At 51.6% G+C, this 24,719-nt stretch overlaps 1 protein-coding gene across 1 annotated transcript in view; it reads left to right on the forward strand.

Moving 5' to 3' along the window:
• The first annotated feature begins 2,619 nt into the window (after nt 1-2,619).
• CPAMD8 (C3 and PZP like alpha-2-macroglobulin domain containing 8) overlaps nt 2,620-24,719 on the forward strand; it is a 134,511-nt gene continuing 112,411 nt past the window's right edge. The window contains exons 1-7 of the mRNA XM_030821854.1: nt 2,620-2,879; nt 7,229-7,380; nt 9,062-9,084; nt 17,719-17,884; nt 17,960-18,012; nt 20,214-20,231; nt 21,312-21,366. Of these exons, the coding sequence (XP_030677714.1) occupies nt 2,641-2,879; nt 7,229-7,380; nt 9,062-9,084; nt 17,719-17,884; nt 17,960-18,012; nt 20,214-20,231; nt 21,312-21,366 (706 nt within the window). The 5' untranslated portion in view covers nt 2,620-2,640. The remainder of the gene's footprint in view (nt 2,880-7,228; nt 7,381-9,061; nt 9,085-17,718; nt 17,885-17,959; nt 18,013-20,213; nt 20,232-21,311; nt 21,367-24,719) is intronic.

Genomic DNA, 24,719 nt, shown 5'->3' on the forward strand with positions numbered 1-24,719 from the left:
TTGGCTTGTTTCTTTCTTTCTTTTTTTTTTTTTTTTTTGAGACGGAGTCTCGCTCTGTCACCCAGGCTGGAGTGCAGTGGCGCAATCTTGGCTCACTGCAAACTCCACCTCCCAGGTTCAAGCGATTCTCCTGCCTCAGCCTCCCAAGTAGCTGGGATTACAGGCATGCACCACCATACCCCGCTAATTTTTGTATTTTTAGTAGAGATGAGGTTTCACCATGTTGGCCAGGCTGGTCTTGAACTCCTGGCCTCAGGTGATCCACCCCCCTCGGCCTCCCAAAGTGCTGGGATTACAGGCATGAGCCACCGCGCCTGGGCATGGCTTGTTTCAATAACTTCTCAGCAGCTAGGGAAGTGAAGTCTGTGGCTGATGGGTGGGGTGCAGCTGGTCTGGTTGCTTGGTGAGACAGCCAGGTGGAGAGCAGCTTCTCTTGCCAGGCAGGGGGCATATTTGGCGAAAGTAGCTGAACGGTCGGTCAGGACATCGTGGTCCTGTGTGGCTCAACCATGCCAAGGCAGCACTGACATTTTAGACCTTACAACACAGGCAGGCAGGGAAGGCACCTTGGGGCTAACCCTGAAGGTGGAGGAGAGCGGCCAGTCTTGTGATCCCATGGGGAATCCCCAGGCAGAGGGAACAGCTGGCACCTTGGCCCGAGATGGTGGTGGTGGGTGGGGGTCTGATGTATCTCAGAGGCCAGTGTGGCCAGAGCCCAGTGGTCAAGCGGGAAGCGGAGGGGTCAAAGGCTGGCCTGGAGGCTGAGGAGTGGAGGTTGGCTTAGGTAGCAGTCAGAGTTGGCCTGGAGGGGTGGCATGGGGCAAACTTCGATGATGAGGGTGAGATCAGACGCTGCTGATTTAGCGAGTTTAGCAGCCTGCGAGTTTAGCAGCCTGTTTGGGGTTGGCCTGGTCTGAGCTTGGAGGCAGGCAGCTCCCTCCTCTTCTCCAGGCAGGAGAGATGGCAACTCAATCCAGCCCAGCCCCTGCGCGCACGCACGCACACACACACACACACACACCAACACACATCATCAGTTACGTCCCCTCTGGGTTGTGTGCTCAGTGGCAGCAGGTCCTGTATGTCCCAGGGTCCTCATTGCCCAGCCCAGGGCTTGGTGCTGCCTGGGTGATCAGTATTAGGTCCAAAGGCTGTGGACAGGGCTGAGAAGCCCCCAGAGGACCCACATCCCTAGGGGCAGGGAGGGGGCAAGAGAAGTTTCCCTTGAGTTTCCTGGAAGGATCCGGAGTTGGACTGGCGAAGGAGGCAGGTAGAAGAAGACAGAGATTAGGCAGAAGCAGGCAGTAGAGTGAGAACAGGGTGTTGGAGGAACTAGGCTGAGGTCTCTGCCATCAAAGCCAGAGTTTGGATTTGGTCTCAATAAACGGGAATCCCTGGCTGGATGTGGTGGCTCACACCTGTAATCTCAGCACTTTGGGAGGCTGAGGAGGGAGGATCATTTGAGCCCAGAGTTCAAGACCACCCTGGGCAACACAGTGCGACTCCGTTTCTAAATATATATATATATATAAATGAGCTGGGTGTGGGCTTGCACCTGTAGTCCCAGCTACTCTCCAGGAGTTTGAGGCTGCAGTGAGCTGTGACTGCACCACGAAATTCCTGCCTGGGCAACAGAGCAAAACTCTGGTCTCAAAACATAAAAATAAAACATAAAATAAACAGGGAGCCCCGAGGATTCTGGGCAGGAGAGGGTGTGGTCAGCACTGGAATTTTAGAAGGAGGGCAGCTGGTAGCTGGGGGAAGGGAGTTCCACACTGGAGAGAGGGGGTCCAGGACTTGGACATGGTATAGGATGTGCCGCCTGCCAGTGGGACCTAGGACAGCAGGACCATCGCTGAGGGGGCCACACGGGGAGGGGAGGAGGGGACACTCTGCTCTTGGAGAGAAAGGGGGTGCCCATCCACCCCTGCTCTATGGGAGGGAAAGGGGGACCCTGAGGTCCAGAGAGAGAGGGGACGGGCCCGAGGGATTTGTGGACAGTAGGGGTGGGGGAGAGGGGAGAAATGAGCACAGATAGGGGCCTGGGGCAGATGTGGGTCTGGAAGGTTCGACCCATGGCTAGACTGTTTCCCCAAAGGGTCCTCTGCTCCTCGGGCTGTACGCACTGCACTGGGCACCAGATACAGGCCAGGGCCTGGGGCAAGGGGCCCCTGTGGGATCGGGGTTGCAGGCGGCGTCCAGACCCAGCGGCCCCTGGGGAGGGGCGGGCCCGGCGAGGGGGCCATAAGGGGGTGGCTGGTGAGGGAGGGAGGAGGAGGCCAGGGAAGGGGCAGGTTCCGAGTGGACGCTGGGTGGAGAGGAGAGAGACAGTGGGGGCGGTGGGTGGTCGGGTCCCAGGCGGGGCTGGTGGGGAGGGCGGAATCCAGGGGCGAATCCGGGTAGGGGGCGGGGAGGCGGGTTCGGGAAGAATCGGGTGGGTCCGGGGAGTAAGTGAGGGGACGATCCCCGGAAGGGATCGGGGCGGGTCGGGGTCCGGAGATGGGCGGAGCAGGCGTCCCGGGAGGGTGCGCCCAGGAGCTGGGCGAGCGGGGCGAGCGGGGCGGGCCCGGAGACGAGGCGGGTCCGGGGAGGGGGCTGGCCCGGGGCTGCCCCAGCTTGGCCGGGCGCGGAGCGGGGCGCATGGCGCCGGGCGCACTGCGCGGGGGCTGCGAACAAAGGGCCCCCGGCGGTGGCGCGAGGACTGCCGCGCTCGGACCCCGGCTCTGGCCCAGCCCTGACCCAGCCCCCTCCCCAGGCGCGGCGCCCCCCAGGAGCCGAAAAATGAGCGGCGCCCTGCTCTGGCCGTTGCTCCCGCTCCCGCTCCTGCTCCTGCTGCTGTCGGCGCGGGACGGCGTGCGCGCCGCGCAGCCTCAGGCCCCGTGAGTATCCTCCGGAGACAGAGGAGGTCGGTCGCCTTCTGGGGTGGGGGTCACGGGGACTGGCTCAGAGGGTTGCAGCGACCTGCCCAAGGCTACACAGCCTCCGCGCTGGGCTGGAGCTGGCTTCTTGTTCCCGAATCGTCTTGAGGAGGGGGCGCCCTAAAGTTTCTGAAGTGGCTCTGTGGAGGTACAGGGACTCCCAAAAGCTAAAGGTGCTGAGGTCAGCTCCCCCCGCCCCACCTCGCCCCTTTCGCGTGACCCGGGCTGTCATCTTGGGTGGCGATTTCCAGTTGTCCAAGGCATGAAGGTAAGAGGAGCGTCTTGGCTGAGAAGTGGGAGGAGAGTGCGAAGGGGCAGTTTCCCGTGGGTGGGCGTGGTGAGGGGGGAGGAAGTGTTTGTTTTGCTTCTACATTTTTCTAGAGGTTTGCTTGCAGGCTTCTGGTGGGTTGACAGCGGGGAGAAGGTGAATTAACTAGCTGCTGGGGAGAACTCCTAAGTTGGCTTCACAGAGAATATTTCTAAATCTGGCAAGTTCGGGTGAGCTCTGCAGGGCTGCGGGTTCAGGGGGGCTGCCCTGGTCTGCACAAGACCAGCCTTTTAGTCCAGCTGGGCGTTTAGGAGATGGCTTGTTCAAGCAGCCCTTGTTTAGGAGTTTCCAGAAAACTGGTAAGCAGTGAGACTAGGTGGGTGTCGTTATTTGCAGTGAGTACTTGGTCCTTGCTGGTCACAGTTTTAAAAGCAAGACAGTCTACTGTGCTCTGAGCATCCAGACTTTCCTCTCCTAGATTTCGTGAAATCAGAACCCTGCAAATTTTCATCCTGATGCTTCTTTCAAAGCTGGCATCCCTTAGAATAGTGGTTCTCAGCCCTGGGGGGAATTTTTGTCTCTCTGAGGCCATTGGGAAATGTCCGGAGGTATTTTTGTTGGTCACAAATAGGGGGAGGCATTTGGTGTTGGCATTAAGTGGGTGCAGGCCAGGAATGCTGGTAAACAGCTTTCGATGCGCAGGTCAGCTTCCACCGCAAGTAATGAGGCGGCCCCACATGACAGACCTTGGCTCCAGTTAGAGACCCTGCCTTACACAGAGGTGTTTGTTTGTTTGTTTTTTGGGTTTTTGCTTTTGTTTTGAGACAGAGTTTTACTCTTGTTGCCCAGGCTGGAGTGCAATGGCACAATCTTGGCTTACTGCAACCTCCGCCTCCCAGGTTCAAACGACTCTCCTGCCTCAGCCTCCCGAGTAGCTGGGATTACAGGCGTGTGCCACCACACGTGGCTAATTTTTTGTATTTTTAATAGAGATGGGGTTTCTCCATGTTAGCCAGGCTGTTCTGGAACTCCTGACATCAGGTGATCCACCCACCTCGGCCTCCCAAAGTGCTGGGATTACAGGCGTGAGTCACCGTGCCTGGCCCGTTGGAGAGTTTTAAACAGTTCTCCAGGGCTTTTCCTCTGACTAAAGTCACCCCGTGATCTTACCATCTGTTAAGTGACATGGAATCCCTGTGCTGAGAGATACACTGGGGAAGATACATCCCCAAATGACCGACCTGGGATTCCAGATTAGCTGGCCTCTAAGCCAGGGGCATGGTTCACCCAACCCAAAGGATCTCGTCTTAGGAATAGCTCTGGATGCCCACTTCTGTGACCTGAGAGATTTTTGTGTGAGGAATCTCTGATCCCAGAAAGCAGCATAGATTTGCAGTTGTAAGAGCAATTCTGTCTACACTGACCTGGACATGACTTTCCCCAATCTGGGACCTTCTGAGACCAGCAGGATGAGAAGCCAGTGTTGGCCCAGATGCTAGAGGTGGGTCAGGTGTGACAATGAATGGCTGGCAAGTATCCCAACAGCTGGAAACAGCTGCAACTTCTGAATGGCAGGGAAACTTAATTTGGTGATGTCAGGTTCTCTGGGCAGTTGGATGAGGACTTGAACCCATATTGTCAGGAGTTTCAAAGGTGACCAAGCAAAATGAACACGTATTCCTCACTCTCTCTTCTACACTCACCACGTACTATATGTGAGGCCCGTCTAAGCTCTAGGGATCAGCTGGGAGCCAGACAGAAAGAGTATGCCCCTTTTAAAGGATGCCACATTCCTGTGCTGGAGCTGGACAGGACACCTGAACAGGGTAATTACATGTCCTGGTCAGTGCTGGAGTTATGTAATACACAGCACATACCTAGGGTCTTGCAAACTCCAGTTGGTCCTAGAGTTGGACAGCACATGTGTGATCCCACGGGACTAAACTCTGGTAATTATTCAAGGCAGATGGAGCACACTGTGATCGCAGGGTCAGTGCACACTGTGGCCAGGGCTGCAGTAAACAACCCAAACCCATTGTTCATGCGCATGAAACAACACAAACCCACTGTGTCTTTTGAGATTCAAAATTTGTAATGATGTTTTCATGCAGTTTGGTTTATCAGTGAGTTATTTTATGGATCTTACTTTTGGTATCTTACTCAGGAAATCTTTGCCTGATCTAAGCACGCAATGACTTTCTCCTTTGTTTTCTTCTAGTGCGTCTACAAGTTTTACTTCTTCAATTTAGATCTGTTACTAAGATTAACTTTGAGTTAATCTAATTGCATGGTGTGAGGTAATGGTCTCAATTCATCTTTTTGCATGTGGATGTTGGGTTGTTCTAGAGACACTATTGAGGCCAGGTGCAGTGGGCCTGTAATCCCAGCACTTTGGGAGGCCAAGGTGGGCGGATCACTTAAGGTTAGGAGGTCAAGACCAGCCTGGCCAACATGGTGGAACTCAGTCTCTACCAAAAGTACAAAAATTAGCTGGGTGTGGTGGTGCACGCCTGTAGTCCCAGCTACTCTGGAGGCTGAGGCAGAAGAATCCCTTGAACCTGGGAGGTGGAGGGTACAGTGAGCTGAGATCACACCACTGCACTCCAGCCTGGGCAACAGAGCAAGACTCAGTCTCAATTAAAACTAAATAAATAAATAAAAATAAAAAAATATTGAAATGAAAATGTCTCCTAATCTCATTGCATGGTCCAGTTTCCCCCTTTACCCTCTTTTCTTCTGATTTCCATCATTCTACATGGTTGCAATTGTGGTGCCTTTGCTATAATGCTCTTGGTGATTGTGGGGACACTGTAAGCATTTCATGAGGTTACAGGGCGTTTGTAATTTTCCATGGAAGGCTGCAGATACTGGGAGACAGGAGCTCAGGTGGGGAGGACCTGGGCCCTCAGGTCAGGTCCCCTAAGGACACCCCGGTGCCCTCTTCTGCCCGGCTGTGTGATCTGGTGCATGTTCCTATTCTGAAGCATCAACTTCCCATCGGGAAACTGGGGGTAATGCCTCCCTTCCAGAGGTGACTTCATAGTCAATCTGAAGATTTTAGGAAAGAGAGCCCTGCTTTGATTCCATTGTTTTCAGAGCTCTTTCTGTTTGAGGCCCTATAGTTTGTTTTCAGGGTTTGTTCTTAAAATGAAAGTTGCAAAGAAGCCTTTTGCTTCTTTTTATTGGGTTCTGGAGTCTGGCTGCCTGAGTTAGAATCCTGGTCTGTCACTATTGGGGCTGGTGACTTGACTTCTCTAGGGTTTCCTTTCTGACTCTCTAAATGGGACTGATGTCAGCACTTCTCATGGTGGTGGTGGAGGGGGTGCACGGTGAGGATGAAGTGGGATCTTGCCGGTTACCTGGCTTGTGGAGGAGAGTATTTCAGACAGTGGGCATGACATGTGCAAAGGTCCTGGGCCAGAAGGGCCAGGCGTGGTGGATCACATCTGTAATCCCAGAACTTTGGGAGGCTGAGGAGGGTGGATCATTTGAGGTCAGGAGTTTAGATCATCCTGGCCAACATGGCAAAACCCTGCCTCTACTAAAAAGACAAAAATTAGCTGGCCGTGGTGGCAGGCACCTATAATCCCAGCTACTTGGGAGGCTGAGGCACGAGAATCCCTTGAACCCGGGAGGCAGAGGTTGCAGTGAGCCGAGATCATGCTTCTGCACTCCAGCCTTGGGGACAGAGCAAGACTCTGTCTCCAGGAGAAAAAAAAAAAAAAAAGGGTCCTGGGGCAGAAGGAAGTAGCTGAGTCAACAGGCTGGAGGCTGGAATACAGAGAGTAAGAGGGGGTGTGCGATGCTGAAAAATCCAGTGAGACCAGATTCTTACCCAGCATGGGGACTTCAGAGGTGATTGAGCCAATCCATGGACTCAAGAACTGATGGGGGGCACACAGACTCCTAGAGATCAGTGCCAGCTAGGTGTGGTCAGCAAAAGGCAGGAGTCTGCTGAGGGGAGAGCCGTGACCTAGCTGTGGTGGCAGCGAGGCCAGGGGGCTGGGGGTGAGAACTTCACCTCGGATCTCCTTTCCTGCAGGGGTTACTTGATCGCAGCTCCCTCTGTTTTTCGCACGGGCGTGGAGGAAGTCATCAGCGTGACCATCTTTAACTCCCCAAGGGAAGTCATGGTCCAGGCTCAGCTGGTGGCCCAGGGTGAGCCGGTGGTGCAGAGCCAGGGAGCCATCCTGGGTAGGTCCCTTGGGTGCCAGACCAGGACTTCCCCTTCTTTTGCAAAGTGGAGCCACTTGCTGGCCTTCAGGGCTGGGGCAGTGTGGGTGTTGCTTTGCGTCCCTTCTGCCCTAAATCCCCAGAGGAATGAGAGGGAGGGAGGGAGGGAGGGAGGGAGGACAGGTTGCATTCTCCCCATTCCACAGATGGAGAGAGTAAAGCCCAGGATGGGCAGCTCAGCTCATGGGTCCTCAGCAGCCCTGGTTCTGTGGGTGCAGATCTGGGCAGAGTGGGGTCACCCACCTGTGTCACCTTTGACCAGAGGTGGGACAGGGGACCTGGAGATCACGTGACCCCCCTCCAACCTTTTGTTGGGTTTCCAGCACACCTGAACCATTAGACTCAGACCTGGGCTCACAGGCCTGTTACTAAGTGCAGCTCAGGCCCTCAGCGAGTCTCCCCCCTCACTCCTTGGCCAAATGCAGACAGCAACAGCCTCAGCCTCCTGGTCAAGACAGTGAATGCAGATCCCTGGCTCAGAAAGCTGTAATCTCCCAGGGGAGGTAGACTCATTCCTCATGCCGAGAATGATGTAGCCACAGGAGACACAGACAAGGCCAGGGGCTCCAAGGCCAGTGAAGCAGCACTTGTCTTTTGGGGAGGTGTGGCCAGAGAAGGTGGAAATGTGGAAGTTCCTAGAACCTTCCAGAAGCCCTTCTAGTCCTAGAAGAACCAGGTACTTCTGACTTGGGTGGCTAGCCAACTGAAACCCAACTCCAATTGGCTTCTGCAACAGTTTATGGTCTCTCATACCTAGAAAAAAAGTCCACTGGTATTGCTGGCCAGCTTCTTGCCCTACCTCCTGATGCAACCAGGTCTCTCCTTAAGATCAGGGGAAGCACCAGTTTCCCAAGATGGCTGGATAAAGTCCCAGGATTCCCTCTGATTGGCCTATCTTGGTTCATGTGCTCAACCCTGAGCCAATCACTATGACCAGAGGGGAAGGCCTATGCTGATTGGTTCATTTTGGGTCATGTGCTCAGCCCTGAACCAATCACTGTGACCAGGGGGAAGGCCTATGCAGATTGGCTCAGAGTCCCAGGAAGGTGGATGGAGAGCTTAGGAGCCACGGATTGTGTGCTGGGCAGATAGCTTGTCCAAGGAAATTGAGGATCTGTTAGCAGGAAATGGGATAATGGTTGCTGGGAGGCAAAAATAATAGATACCTAATTGAGTCCTGGAGGCCAGAAACCTAGTGCAGTAGCACAAATGATTTAGTGTGGGTAGCAGAGTGAGGTGATGGGAGAACAGTCAGGTCCACTGGGGACCTCAGTCCCCTCTTCTTTCTCTCCACCCTTCTCCTTGTTCCTCTCCCCTGGTGTTTTCCCATTACTCCCCTCACAGCTTACTTTGGACAGGAGCCAGGGGTGAAGTAAATCAAGTACTTAGGCAGGCCAGCTTTCCCCTGAATAGCTCAGCTTTGTCCATTCCCTCTGGCCTTCAGCTTGCGCCAGCTTGGAGGAAACCTCTGGCTTCTGCCAGTCCCAGCCTGGCCCAGGCCAGGCCAGCATGACCCAGGGTGTGTTTGTCCACATGAAACCCCTTTGGGTTAAGGAAGTTTGTGGTTTGTGAGGCTGCAGCTCAGGGAGGCAGGGCAACACAGCTCTTGATTTAACTTTTTTCATTTTATTTTCATTTTTAGATAAAGGGACAATCAAACTCAAGGTAAGCTGTTAATTTTTAAAATCATAAACTTGACCTTGGAAATAAAGAATTGAATTGGGCCGGGCGCGGTGGCTCACGCCTGTAATCCCAGCACTTTGGGAGGCCGAGGTGGGTGGATCACCTAAGGTCAGGAGTTCGAGATCAGCCTGGGCAAGATGGTGAAACCCCGTCTCTACTAAAAATACAAAATTAGCTGGGCGTGGTGGCACATGCCTGTAATCCCAGCTACTTGGGAGGCTGAGGCAGGAGAATTGCTTGAACCTGGGAGGCAGAGGATGCTGTGAGCCAAGATCACACCATTGCACTCCAGCCTGGGCAACAAGAGTAAATCTCCGTCTCATCAAAAAAGAAAAAAAAAAAAAAAGAATTGAATTGGAGTGGAATAAGAGAAATTGCACGTGTTGCGAGAAAAATCATTTTTAAAAAAGAGATGTAAAAAATGAATAATGAGGCTGGGTGCCATGCTCACATCTGTAATCCCAGCATTTTGGGAGGCTGATGTGGGTGTATCTCTGGAGCCCAGGAATTCAAGGCCAATACAAAAATTATCCATTAGCTAGGCGTGGTGGTGCATGCCTGTTCTCACAACCACTTGGGAGGCTGAGGTAGGAGGATCTCTTGAGACCAGGAGGTTGAGGCTGCAGTGAACTATGATCGAACCACTGCACTTCAGCCTGGGCAACAGAGTGAGACCCTATTAAAAAAAAAAGAATAATGAAATTTAGAAAAGGAGAAATCTACCGATAACCCAGTTTTCATACTTTTCACTTTTTCATGTTTTCCACACATTCTTGTTCATGCACATACATTTTCTTTTCATAGTTTCAGTTAAAGGACACACACCATTGGCTGGGCGCAGTGGCTCATGCCTGTAATCCCAGCACTCTGGGAGGCTGAGGCGGGTGGATCACCTGAGGTCAGGAGTTCGAGACCAGCCTGGTCAACATGGCAAAACCCCATCTCTACTAAAAATACAAAAGTTAGCTGGGCGTGGTGGCGCACACCTGTAATCCCAGCTACTTGGGGGGCTGAGGCAGGAGAATTGCCTCAACCCGGGGGATGGAGGTTGAAGTGAGCCAAGATTGCACCACTTCACTCCAGCCTGGGCGACAGAGTGAAACTCCGTCTCAAAAAACAAAACAAAACAAAAAAAACACCGTGGTGTTTCCAATTCCTTTTTATCACACTGTTATAAACAACTTCCATGTTTCCAAGTCTCTGTAATTGGAATTTCCATTTTATTGTAAACAACACCCTATTGCACCCCTCTTAAATATCAATTTGCTAAGCCCCCAGCTTGTACAGATTAGATTTTTTTTAGATTGTTTCAGTGGTGTTTTTTCTTTTTTTCTTTTCTTTTTTTTTTTTTTTTGAGATGAAGTCTCACTCTGTCACCCAGGCTGGAGTGCGATGGTACAGTCTCAGCTCACTGCAACCTCCCCCTGGGTTCAAGCGATTCTCATGCCTCAGCCTCCGGAGTAGCTCAACCTCAGGCACGCACCATCACGACTGGCTAATTTTTTTTTTTTTTTTTTTTTTGTATTTTTAGTAGGGATGGGGTTTTACCACATTGGCCAGACTGGTCTGAAATTCCTGACCTCAAGTGATCCACCCATATTGGCCTCCCAAAGTGCTGAGATTACAGGCATGAGCCACCCCGCCTGGGCTGTTTTCAGTGTTTTGATACTGTAATCCGTAAGTCGCCAGAATGTTTGTATGTAAAGCTGTATTGGCATTCTGGATGCCTTCTTTAGGCTAAACACTGAAATTGAAGAATTACCAGCAGGACCCAAGCTTCTCACTGGGTCTTGCTGTGTCCTGGAATACACAGCAGTACCCATTCACAGAACCACCTGCAGTACATTAGGGATCAAATTTCTCCACTGCTTCTCAGACACTGAATATTGTTATTTTTAAATTATTATATGTACCAAACTATGTAAATAATTTTATGACATGGGTTTTCAAACTGGAGTCCTTGGATTTCAGATATTATGTAAGCCCTGAAATTGCGGCATTTGGGGGCTTAGCTATTCCTCAACTTTTACCACATGCTCAAAGGAATCTATGAATGAATAGGCTAAATTGAGAACTGTTTTAATTAAATTATAATGCGCCCATCTCCATTGATCAGAATGGAGGCTGAGGTAGTTCCTTTTGTATCAGGGATACCACTAGTGCCTAATTGCTGTGGGGCAGTGGTCTTCCTGCCTTACTTTTTTTTAAGCAGTCTTGCTTTTTCTCCCAGGCTGGAGTGCAGTGATGCAATCTTGGCTCACTGCAACCTCTGCTCCCTGGGTTCAAGTGATTCTCCTGCCTCAGCCTCCCCAGTAGCTGGGATTACAGGTGTGCACCACCATGCCCAGCTAATTTTTTTGTATTTTTAATAGAGATGGGGTTTCATCATGTTGGCCAGGCTGGTCTCAAACTCCTGACCTCAGGTGATCTGCCCACCTCAGCCCTCCCAAAGTGTTGGGATTACAGGTGTGAGCCACAACACCTGGCCTCTCCATTACGTTTGATGATATAACCCTTTCTCTAAGGCAGCAGTTCTCACTCAGGGGTGCTTTTGCCCTACAGGTGACATTTTGTAAAGCCTGGAGACATTTTTGGTTGTCACAGCTGGGGTGGGGGCTGGGTGGTGCCAGGTGCTACTGGCATCTGGTGGGTGGAGGCCACAGCTGCAACTCAACATCTTACAATGCGCAGGATCCCTTACAGCAAAGAAGGATGTGGCCCCAGAAGTCCACATTCAGGAAACCCTGAACCAAAACCCTAGAGCAGCAGTCCCCAACCTTTTTGGCACCAGGGACCAGTTTCATGGAAGACAGTTTTTTCCATGGACCAGAGAGCAGAAGAAATGGTTTCAGGATGATTCAAGGGCATTCCATTTATTGCATGCTTTATTTCTATTATTATTACACTGTAATATATAACGAAATAATGATATAACTCACCATAACCGAAGAATCAGTGCAAGCCCTGAGCTTGTTTTCCTTCAACTAGATGGTCCCATCTGGGGGTGATGTGAGATAGTAGCAGATCATCAGGCATTAGATTGTCATAAAGAGCACGCAGTCTAGACCCCTCCCATGCACAGTTCACAATAGGGTTCACACTCCTGTGAGAATCTAATGCCGCCACTGATCTGATGGGAGGCGGAGCTTAGGCAGTAATGTGAGCGATGGGGAGTGGCTGTAAATACAGATGAAGGTTCATTTGCTCACCCACTGCTCACCTCCTGCTGTGTAGCCCCATTCCTAACAGGCCACTGACTGGTACCAGTCTGTGGCCCAGGGGTTGAGGGTCCCTGCCCTAGGGCTTCAATACCTACGGAAGCATAAGGAAAAAAGAGAAAAAAAAAGACCCTAGAGCTCCCTTTCCCGGCTTCCTGTGATTAGATTTCTTTCCCTCCCTCCCTCCCTCCTTTCCTTCCTTCCTTCCTTCCTTCCTTCCTTCCTTCCTTCCTTCCTTCCTTCCTTCCTCTCTCTCTCTCTCCTGCCTTTCCTGACTTTGTGTGATTAGATTTCTCTCTCTCTTTCTTTCTTTTTGGAGACAGAGTCTCACTCTGTCACCCAGGCTGGAGTGCAGTGGCACGATCTCAGCTCACTGCAACCTCTGCCTCCCGGGTTCAAGTGATTTTCCTGCCTCAGCCTCCTGAGTGTAGCTGGGACTACAGACGCCCTCCACCATGCCCAGCTAATTTTTGTATTTTCGGTAGAGATGGGGTTTCACCATGTTGGCTACTGTGGTCTCAAACTCCTGACCTCAAGTGATCCACCTGCCTCAGCCTCCCAAAGTGCTGGGATTACAGATGTGAGCCACTGCACCCAGCCTAGATCTGCTTTCTTATGAGTCAGGAAGCCATGCTCCCTGGAGCAGGTGTTAAGATGATGTGCTGTCCCTGGCAGCACACGTTAGAAGACACTCTTCACAGCACAGATGCTGGGAATTTGTAAGAGAGACTAACAAAGGGTTGTATAATTCTGGAAGAGGGGCCAAGGGCTCTTCAGACTAGACTTGAGATTCCCAAGAAAGATGCTTAAGATCCTTAGCATTTGGCCAGACACAGTGACTCACGCCTGTAATCCTAGCTACTTGGGAGGCTGAAACTGGAGGATCGCTTGAGGCCAGGAGTTGGAGACCAGCTTGGGCAACATAGTTGAGAGCCTGTCCCCTGTCTCTACAAACTGAAAATAAAAAATTAGCCGGGCATGGTGGCCTGCACCTGTAGTCCCAGCCACTCAGTAGGCCGAGGTAGGAGGATTGCTTGAGTCCAGGAGATCGAGGTTGCAGTTAGACGTGGTTGCACCAAGGCACTCTAGTCTGGGCAACAGAGCAAGACCCTGTCTCTGAAAACAGAAAGAAGGCTGGAGGTCCTTCTTGCCTTCTCTCCCTGTGGGAGGCATCCTCTTCCCTGGGAAGGGGTCAAGCTCTAGGGGCTGCCATTTGGGGTCGGCCCCCTTTATGTGCTCAGCACAACCTCTTACCCCCCAGCCTCCCTGTCCCTCCAGCACATGGTCCTCAGCCCCTCCAGTATCTCCCTCCTGCCCATCCTTGCCCTGCTCTTGGGTGGCTGGGACCTTTCCTCCCTCTTCAGCCTTTGGCCAATGCTGAGATATTTCCAGAAACAGGGCCAGGTGAGGATTTTGGGATTGGAGTAGCGGGTGAGGTTTATCGCTTTGGTTGGTCTTGACAGGGAAACTGCAGTCAGAAGAGACCTCACAGGTCCAGAAGGCTGGTCCTGCGGGTGGCAGGTAGGAGAGGTCCCTCTGAGGCCGTTCACAGCAGACAGGAGGTGGGTGGCTGGAGAGAGGGCTGGGACGGATCCTGTGTGGCTGCAGAGAGCAGGGGTCCTAGTGCACCCCGACCTCACCCACACAGCAGTCGTGACAGTGCAGAACTGTGACAATCGGTCAGATAATCCGGTGGATTGTTCCCCGTGATGGTCACCAGGGTCCATCTACCCCTTGAGGGACCACATGAGTAGATGCTAACATAGGGGTCCTCAGAAGAGGAACACCCCACAGTTGGATGGTTTTATTTTTAAATTTTTTTTATTTTTTATTTTTTGAGGTGGAGTCTCGCCCTGTCACCTAGGCTGGAGTGCAGCTGCACCATCTCAGCTCACTGTAACCTCTGCCTCGTGGGTTCAAGCGATTCTGCTGCCTCAGCCTCCCGAGTCGCTGGGACTATAGGTGCCCGCCACCACACCTGGCTAATTTTTGTATTTTCAGTAGAGACAGGGTTTCGCCATGTTGGCCAGGCTGGTCCTAAACTCCTGACCTCAGGTGATCCGCCCGCCTCAGCCTCCCAAAGTGCTGGAATGACAGGCGTGAGCCACTGTGCCCAGCCATTTGGGTGGTTTTAGGAACAGGGGGTGCACATAGCTCCCCAGGTGATCTGCTGGGAGGTAATGTCCACCTGCTGGGTGCCCAGGGATGACTGAGAGGGTAGCTATCATCAAACACCAGTCGCATAGAGGGAGGTAATATGGTTTGACTGTGTCCCCACCTAAATCTCATCTTGAATTGTAGCTCCCATAATTTCCACACGTTGTGGGAGGGACCCAGAGAGAGATAATTGAATCATGGGGTGGTTTCCCCCATACTGTTCTCATGGTAGTGAATAAGTCTCACAAGAGCTGATGATTTTATAAGGGAAACCCCTTTTTGCTTGGCTCCCATTCTCTCTTGCCTGCTACCATGTAAGACGTGCCTTTCACCTTTTGCCATGATTGTGAGACCTCTCTAGCCATGTGAAACTGTGAGTCCATTAAACCTCTTTTTCTTTATAAATTACCCAGTCTCGGGTATGTCTTTATCACCAGTGTGAAAACGGACTAATACAGGAGGCATTACTTTTGTTTTAAGCATGAAAGGAGCTTTTATAGTGCATGACTCACATGCCAGGGCGTTCTGCCCATCTGCTTAAAAAAAAAAATAAGAGGACGGCCAGTTGCCATGGCTCACACCTGTAATCCCAGCACTTTGGGAGGCCGAGTCGGGAGGATCACGTGAGTCCAGGAGTTTGAGCCTAGCCTGGGCAACATAGCGAGACCCCATCTCTACCAAAAAATAAAATAAATTAGCTGGGCATGGTGGTGCAGGCCTGCAGTCCTGGCTTCTCAGTAGGCTGAGGCAGGAGGATTGCTTGAGCCCAGGAGTTCGAGGCTGTAGTGAGCTCTGATCGCACCACTGGACTCCAGTCTGGTGACAGAGCAAGATATTGTCTCTAAACACAAAAAGAGAAAGAAAGAAAGAGAGAAAGAGAGAGAGAGAGAAGGAAAGAAGGAAGGAAGGGAGGGAGGGAAGGAATGTGTAGTGTAGGAAGGATGGAAGGAAGAAAGGAAGGGAGGGAGGGAGGGAGGGAGGTGGAGGGGAGGGAGGGAGGGAATGTGTAGTGAAGGAAGGGAGGAAGGGAGGGAGGAAGGAAGGAAGGAAGGAAGGAAGGAAGGAAGGAAGGAAGGAAGGAAGGAGTTGTGTAGTGTAGGCTCCATCCTGAAGACTGAAGTGGTTTTTTTTTTCCCCATCTGTATGGCAAAAAAACAAATCAAACCAACAAAAAAGCCATCTAACCATTCTAAAACATATAATTTAGTGGCATTTACTACATTCACAGGGTTGTGCCATGCCCCCCCATCTAGTTCCAGAACATTTTCATCACCCCAAAAGGAGCCATTTTCCCCATCAGTAGTCACTCCCCACTCCCTTCTCCCAGCCCCTAGCAACCGCCCATCTGATTCCTGTCTCTGTGGATTGCCTTTTCTGGACAATTCAGATTAATGGAGTCATGCACTATATATGTGTTGTGATTTTTATTTTATTTTATTTTATTTTATTTTATTTTATTTTATTTTATTTTTTGAGGCAGAGTCTCACTCTGTCACCCAGGCTGGAGTTCAGTGGTGTGATCTCAGCTCACTGCAACCTCTGCCTCCCAGGTTCAAGTGATTTGTGTGCCTCAGCCTCCAGAGTAGCTGGAACTACAGGCGACTGCCACACTCCTGGCTAATTTTTTTTGTATTTTTTGTAGAGACGGGGTTTCACCATGTTGGCTGAGCTGGTCTTGAACTTCTGGCCTCAAGCCATCCACCCGCCTCGGCCTCCCCAAGTGCTGGGATTACAGGTGTGAGCCATCGCGCCTGGCTTGTGCTGTGATTTTATTTGTATTATTTGTTTATTTATTTTTTTTGGAGACGGAGTTTCACTCTTGTTGCCCAGGCTGGAGTGCAATGTTGCGATCTGGGCTCAGTGCAACCTCTGCCTCCTGGGTTCAAGCGATTCTTCTGCTTCAGCCTCCCAAGTAGATGGGATTATAGGCACATGTCACCAAGCCTGGCTAATTTTTTGTATTTTTAGTAGTGGTGGGTTTCACTGTGTTGGTCAGGCTGTTCTCGAACTCCTGACCTCAGGTGATCCGCCCACGCCAACCTCCCAAAGTGCTGGGATTACAGGTGTAAGCCATTGTGCTTGGCTTGTGCTGCGATTTTAGAGTGAGGCAAACACAGACACATATACATGATAGATATATCTGGACATGTACATATGTATATCAAGGGATCCAGGTCTCCTTCCACTGCTCACAATCTGTGAATTCACTTGGCAAGAGGGGAGACAGTTCCTGTAACTCTCCAGTGGTGATGAGAGAAAACAGCTTTGCAACTCTGTTGAGTCAGAAGAGAAGGCTCCATAACTAGACCAGCGTTTCTCAGCCTCAGGATGGCTGATACCTGGGGCAGGCTTGGCACAGTGGCTCACGTCTGTAATCTGAGGCTGAGGTGGGAGGATCGCTTGAGCCCAGGAGTTCGAGACCAGCCTGGGCAATAGAGTGAGACCTTGTCTCTACCAAAAATAAACAAAATAAGCCTGGCTTGGTGGTGCATGCCTGTAGTCCCAGCTCTTTGGGAGGCTGAGATGGGAGGATTGCTTGCGCCCAGGAGGCCAAGGCTGCAGTGAGCCATAATTGCACCATTGCACTCCAGCCTGGGCAACAGAGATAAACCCTGTCTCAAAAAAAAAAAAAAAAAAAAAAAAGAAGAAAGAAAGAAAGAAAAAGATATGGCTGGGTGCAGTGGCTCATGCCTATAATCCCAGCACTTTGGGAGGCCGAGGCAGATGGATTGCTTGAGCCCAGGAGTTCAAGACCAGCCTGGCCAAGATGGTGAAACCCCGTTTCCACTAAAAACACAAAAATTAGCTGGGCATGGTGACACACAGCTGTAATCCCATCTACTCAGGAGGCTGAGGTGGGAGAATCACTTGAGCCAGGAGACAGAGGTTGCAATGAGCTGAGGTAGTGCCACTACACTCCAGCCTGGGTGACAGAGTGAGACCTTGTCTCAAAAAAAAAAAAAAAAAAAAAGATATTTGGGGCAGTTTGCCAAGGGCGGGGGTGTCCTGTGCTCTGTAAGATGTTGAGCAGCCTCTCTATTCCCCTCTCAAGTGACAGTAGCAATCCCTACCCCCAAAGCTATGACACCCCAAAACATCTCCAGAAACTGCCAAGTGTCCCCCTGGGGCACTGTCACTCCTGGGGTGAGTCCCCCCATTCTAGACCTCCAAACTCCTTTCCCAGTATCTCGGCCCATTCCAGGGTGAATTCTTGTCCCAAAGCTCCTTCCTCTGCCTGCAGGTGCCCACGGGCCTCCGGGGCCAGGCGCTTCTGAAAGTGTGGGGCCGCGGCCAGCAGGCAGAGGAGGGGCCCCTCTTTCACAACCAGACCTCGGTGACTGTGGACGGCCGGGGCGCTTCTGTGTTCATCCAGACGGACAAGCCTGTGTACAGACCCCAGCACCGAGGTGAGTGGCCGGAACGGACGCAGGGAGGGCCGGCCATGGTCTGGAGGTGTCACACGCCTCTCTTCTTTCTTCCAGTGCTCATAAGCATCTTCACCGTCTCTCCAGATCTGAGGCCTGTCAACGAGAAGGTGAGATCAGCTTCGAAAACCGCGGGCCCGGAGCGCACCCACTTGGGACCACCTGGCCAGGGCCACCATCGGAAACTGGTCTTTCTCTCCAGACCTTCTCTTTTCTATTTTATTTCATGGTTCCATGCCCCCCGGAGAACCCCAGGGAGTCCTTTGTGACAGAGGAAGGCTGGTGGGTGTGCCTGGCCCACTGCCCCTCAACAAGGAATGCCTTTGAGGGCTTTAGGTAGCCCTGGACTGTCGCTTAATTTTTTTTTTTTCCCCAAGACCGAGTCTCTTGCTCTATTGCCCAGGCTGGAGTGCAGTGGCGCAATCTCGGCTGACTACAACCTCTGCCTCCTGGGTTCAAGTGATTCTCTTGCCTTAGCCTCCTGAGTAGACGGGATTATAGGTGCCCACCACCACACCCAGCTAATTTTTTTTTCTGTGTTTTTTTTTTTTTTTTTTTTTTTTGAGATGGAGTCTTGCTCTGTCGCCCAAGCTGGAGTGCAGTGGTGCGATCTTGGCTCACTGCAACCTCTGCCTCCCAGGTTCAAGCAATTATCCTGCCTTAGCCTCCTGAGTAGCTGGGATTACAGGCGTGTGCCACCATGCCTGGCTGATTTTTGTATTTTTAGTAGAGATGGGGTTTCACCATGTTGGCCAGGCTGGTTTCAAACTCCTGACCTCAGGTGATACACCCGCCTCAGCCTCCTAAAGTGCTGGCATTCATTACAGGTGTGAGCCACCGCACCTGGCCATATTTATGTGCTTTCTGTCTAGCACTCTCTCTCTGTCTGTATATGTATATATACTTACAAAATTATTTTAATGATAAATAATTTGACAGTAACTTACAGATATTTTGCTTCTCTGGCCCTGAACACTTGGCCTGTATCCTTTAAGAACAAGGATGTTCTCTTATACAACTCAAGGAGGATCATCACATTTAAAAATTTTGAGGCTGGGCACAGTGTCTCACATCTATAATCCCAGCACTTTGGGAGGCTGAGGCGAGAAGACCGCTGTGGCCAGGAGCCCGAGACCATTCTGGGCAACATAGTGAAACTGTCTTGACAAAAAAATTAAAAAATAAAAATTAGCCGAGCATGGTGGCATGCGCTAGTAGTCCCAGCTACTTGGGGAGCTGAGTCAGGAGGATCTCTTGAGCTCAGGAGTTCGAGGCTGCAATGAACTCTGATTGTGCCACTTGAACTCCAGCCCGGGTAGCAAAGCACAACCCTGTCTCTACAAAAAACAAAAACCCCCCAAAAAAAGAGGAGGAAAATAATTTTGACATTGACACAATCATAATATCAAATATAAAATCCATGTTGTTCTAATAGTAACCTTTATAGCATGTTTCTTTGCTGGTCCAGGATCTGATCCTGGGTCATTTGTTGCATTTAATCATCATGTCTCTTGGTCTCCTTTAATTTGAATTAGTTCCTCACTGCCTTTCTGTGTCTTCCATGACATTGACATTTTTGGCAAGTCCAGGCAGTTGTTTTGCAGAACGCCCCTTGGTAGGATGGTCTTCTGGTTCCTTGTGACCAAGTTCAGTCTGTGAATCTTGGGCAGGATCCACAGAAGTGACACTGGATCCTCCCCAGTGCCTTGTATCGGGAGGCACCCAGCATGGGTTTGTCGTGTTGCTGGGGACATTAACAGGGTCCGGTGGTTCAAGTAGTGCCTGCCTGGTTTCCCCATTTTTTTTTTTTTTTTTTTTTTTTTGAGACGGAGTCTCGCTCTGTCACCCAGGCTGGAGTGCAGTGGTGCAATATTGGCTCACTGCAAGCTCTGCCTCCCGGGTTCACACCTTTCTCCTGCCTCAGCCTCCCAAGTAGCTGGGACTACAGGTGCCCACCACCACGCCTGGCTAATTTTTTCTATTTTTTAGTAGAGATGGGGTTTCACTGTGTTAGCCAGGATGGTCTCGATCTCCTGACCTCGTGATCCGCCCACCTCAGCCTCCCAAAGTGCTGAGATTACAGGCATGAGCCACTGTGCCTGGCCCTGGTTTCCCCTTTTGAGGGTCCCTTTCTAAAGACGCTACTTGGGATTAGGATTCAACGGATGTAATTTAAGGGGACACTGTTTAACCCATAACAGCGACTGCCTGTCCTGGGGACCGAGGCCATGCATGAATGATGCATGAGCGTGTTGGAAGGGTTTGGGGTTTGCTGGAAGATTTGCTTACTGCATCTGTGTCTTCATTACAGCTGGAAGCCTACATCCTGGTGAGTGGCCTCTGTCCCTCCTCGGCTTGGACTTGGGGCCCGGGTAGCCCATCTTCTGCAAGATCTGGTCTGTCTTCGCTCATGATCTGCCTTCTGGGTTGAGCCGCTGTGCCTTACAAGGCTGGGACCCGGCCTTTTCTGTCCTGGTCCCTGGATCCACCCTGGGATGGGCTGTGTGTGTCTGTCCCTTTCCTTTTTCTTTCTTTTTTTTTTTTTTTTTGAGATGGAGTCTCACTCTGTCACCCAGGCTGGATTGCAGTGGTGCTGATCTTGGCTCACTGTAACCTCTGCCTCCTGGGTTCAAGCGATTCTCCTGCCTCAGCCTCCTGAGTAGCTGGGACTACAGGCGTGTGACACCACGCTCAGCTAATCTTTTTTGTATCTTTTTTAGTAGAAATGGAGGTTTCACCATGTTGGCCAGGCTGGTCTCAAAACTCCTGACCTCAGGTGATCCGCCCGCCTCGGCCTCCCAAACTACTGGGATTACAGGTGTGAGCCACCACGCCCAGCCATGTCCATTTCTAGGTTTGTACATAGCTCCCTAAATGAGGAGGTAGGCCCAGCCCGTCCCCTTCTGCATTTTTTTTTTTTTTTTTTTTTTTTTGGTGAGATGGAGTCTCACTCTTTCACCCAGGCCGGAGTGCAGTGGCGCGATCTCGGCTCACTGCAAGCTCCGCCTCCTGGGTTCACGCCATTCTCCTGCCTCAGCCTCCTGAGTAGCTGGGACTACAGGTGCCTGCCACTGTGCCCGGCTAATTTTTTGTATTTTTAGTAGAGACGGGGTTTCACTGTGTTAGCCAGGATGGTCTCGATCTCCTGACCTCGTGATCCGCCCACCTTGGCCTCCCAAAGTGCTGGGACTACAGGAGTGAGCCACCGCGCCCGGCCCCTTTCTGCTTTTCAAATCCTCCCCTATCCAGAGCTTTTTATTTTTTTGCCCTGGGGTTAATGATTAATCTTTGGACCTTCGCCGCGTGGTTGACATGCCTGAGAGAGAGGACCGGAAAAATCCTTACATTGGGCACACGCTGGGCTAGCCTGAGTTCACTCCGTGTGTCTGTCTCCCTCCACCACCAACAGGACCCCCGAGGCTCTCGGATGATAGAGTGGAGACACTTGAAGCCATTCTGCTGTGGTAAGTTTCTTCCTCTGTGGCTTGGGGGCTGCAGATGTGATAAACCTTCCAGGAAAACAGAATATTCTCTGTCCAGGCCCCCTCCCTAACGTACCCCCACTGCTGCCCCAGCTGGAGGGGACCAAGGAGGAGTGGAGGGCAGGTACCCACCTGGGAGGTGAGGATGCCATGGGTTTGGATCTGGGAGCCTCAGCCTGGCCCACAGCGCCTTCCCTGTGGATTTGGACCCTCTGCCCACGTTTCTCTGTGCCCAGGACTCAGGCGGGGCTCCTGCTCAGAACTCAAGACCTTTCTGGAATACTGGGGCACCTGTTCTCACCTTGTTTTTTATTTTTTGAGACGGAGTCTCTCTCTGTCACCCAGGCTGGAGTGCAGTGGCGCAATCTCAGCTCACTGCAACCTCTGCCTCCTGGGTTCAAGTGCTTCTCCTGCCTCAGCCTCCCGAGTAGCTGGGATTACAGGTGCACGGCACCACGCCCAGCTTATTTTTTGTATTTTTAGTAGCGACGGGGTTTCACCATGTTGGCCAGGCTGGTCTCCAACTCCTGACCTGAGGTGATCCACCTGCCTTGTCCTCCCAAAGTGTTGGGACTACAGGCGTGAGCCACCGCGCCTGGCCTGTTCCCACCTTCTTCCTGCTGTAGGTTGCAGATTTTGTCATCTCCGTTGCATGAGATATTTCTTTTCCAGCTAGAAGTCAGAAAGGACTTGGCTTTTTTTTTTTTCTTTTGCTATGACTAGAAGGACTGTAATTGACATACCCCACTTTGCTTTGGCTGTGAGGGGTGCTATGCCCCAGGAGAGGGCAGGGGATAGGTAGGATGTGGGGAGTCTGGGGATGGCCATGCACACACCCCGGCTGTCCAGAAATGGGGTAACAGTAGAGCCACAGGCAGGATTGCGGGGGTCTCTTGGTGACCCTTCCTCCTTCTGTCTCCTGTCTTGGGTCTCAGCCTCTTTTCTTCTTCTTCATCTTCCTTCTTTCTTCCTCTCCTCCTCCTCCTCCTCTTCTTCTTCCTCTTCTTTTTCTTCTTCTTCCTCCTTCTTCTTCCTTCTTCTTCCTTCTTCTTTCCTCCTCCCTTCCTCCTCCTCCTCCTCTTCCTCCTTCCTTCTTCTTTCCTCCTCCCTTCCTCCTCCTCCTCCTCTTCCTCCTTCCTTCTTCTTTCTTCGTCTTCCTCCTTCTCCTTTTTCTTTTCTTTCTTCTTCTTCTTTTTTTTTAAGACAGAGTCTTGCTATTGTCACCCAGAGTGGAGTGCAGTGGCACGATCTCAGCTCACTGCAACCTCCGCCTCCTGGGTTCAAGCCATTCTCCTACCTCAGCCTCCCAAGTAGCTGGGATTACAGGCACGTGCCACCAGGCCTGGCTAATTTTTGTGTTTTTAGTAGACACAGTGTTTCACCATGTTGGCCAGGCTGGTCTCAAACTCCCAAACTCAGGTGATCCGCCCACCTCGGCCTCCCAAAGTGCTGGGATTACAGGTGTGAGCCACCGTGCCTGGCCTCAGCCTCTTTTCTTCTGTTCCGTCTTCCCTGTCTGCCTTCTTTATTCCCTCTCGTTCACTTGATTGCTCTCTCTGTATCAGCAGCTATTTGTCGGGCACCACATAGATACTGCCATGGGGTGAGCTTTCAACCCAATGGGGGAAGCAAACATGAACTAAACAGCCTGGATAATGTCAGTTGTGATGAGTGCTAGGAAGAAGTTCAAAACTCAGGGAGGGCAAACGGGGCTGTATCCCAGCCCGGAGTGGCAGAGGCAATCCTGGAAGGCTGCCTGGAGGAGGATCCTTTTCAGCAACAAAGAAGGAATGGGGGACAACCAGGCAAAGCAAGGGGGCCAAGAAGCATGTCCTAGGCAGGGAGCCAATGTATGGGAAGGGCTGTGGATGTCTATGGGAGTGAGGTTGGAGACGGGACAGGACAGAGATGTCGAGTGCTGAGAGCAGGGGTGACATTTGTAAGAGCCAGGGAAGAGAATGGACTCGATCTTTTCTAAAAAAACTTTTTTTTTTTTTCTCAAGAGGCAGGTTCTCTCTCATTCTGTCACCTAGGCTGGAGTGCAGTGGCGTGATCATAGCTCACTGCAGCCTCTACCTCTTGGGTTCAAGTGATCCTCCCACCTCAGCCTCCCAAGTAGCTGGTACCACAGGCGCGTGCCACCAAGCTCAGCTGATTTTTAAAATTTTTGGTAGAGACAGGGTCTCAAGATGTTGCCTAGGCTGACTTGATCTTAAGAGCACAGAGTTGGCGAAGAGGTCAACCTCCTGTTTAAAAAAACCCTTTGAGGCCTGGCTTGGTGGCTCACACAGCACTTTGGGAGGCTGAGGCAGGCAGATCACCTGAGGTCAGGAGTTCAAGACCAGCCTGGCCAACATGGGGAAACCTCGTCTCTACTAAAAATACAAAATTAGCCGGGTGTGGTGGCGGGCACCTATAGTCCCAGCTACTCAGGAGGCTGAGGCATAAGAATCGCTTGAATCCGGGAGATGGAGGTTGCATGAGCTGAGATCATGTCACTGCACTCCAGCCTGGGCAAAAGAGCAAGACTCTGCCTCAAAAAAATAAAGAAATTAAAAAAAAACTCTTTGGGATGTGTATAGACCCATGATTCTCAACCAGGGTGACTGTGTCCCTCTCTCAGCGAGCATTTGGCAAAGTTGGCCACAGACCCCTTACAAAACATGCTCTCAGGACACACATCCCCAAATGTCCTCTAACCATCAAAGGCTCACTTTGTCTAAATATGTGGGGGAAAAAACCGTTTTAGCCGTCACATCTTCTGACTCCAATGTGATTGAGAGAAGCCGTGGGCGCCGCTATGGGTTTTGGGTTCTGTCATGAGACCCAGGGGAACCACTCTCCCTGTCCCTTCCCTGTATGGCCCTCCCCCTATGATCATTGGGGACAAGTGGAGCGTGTCACACTCAGGAGTGGAAGATCCCCTGGCACTGCCTGGAGTCAATGTGCCCTTTCCAACTCCTCCACGGCTCCCAGTGAAAACAGAGCTGCGGACGGGGCACAGAGGCACAGGTGCAAAGCAAATGACAGCTCCCATGTCAGCGGCTGATGCTGTTTCTGGGGGGATGTTTGGGGGAGAGAGTGCTGTGTTCTAGAGTGTGTGCGTGTTCCCGTTCAGTTAGGGGGGTCGTTCTCACGGAGGGGTGTGGGGTCGGGTGGGAGATTCTGCCCCCAGGGGACAATGGCAATGTCTGGGGACATTTTGGCTTGTCAGGACTTTTGTGGAAGACAAGGGGTCCAACTGGCATCTGGTGAGTGGAGGCCAGGGATGATGCTCAGCACCCCTCAGTGCACAGGACTCCCCCACACCACAACGAATGATCTGGCCCTGAATG

The sequence above is a fragment of the Nomascus leucogenys genome, chromosome 10, assembly GCF_006542625.1.
Source record: "Nomascus leucogenys isolate Asia chromosome 10, Asia_NLE_v1, whole genome shotgun sequence".
Taxonomy (NCBI): domain Eukaryota; kingdom Metazoa; phylum Chordata; class Mammalia; order Primates; family Hylobatidae; genus Nomascus; species Nomascus leucogenys.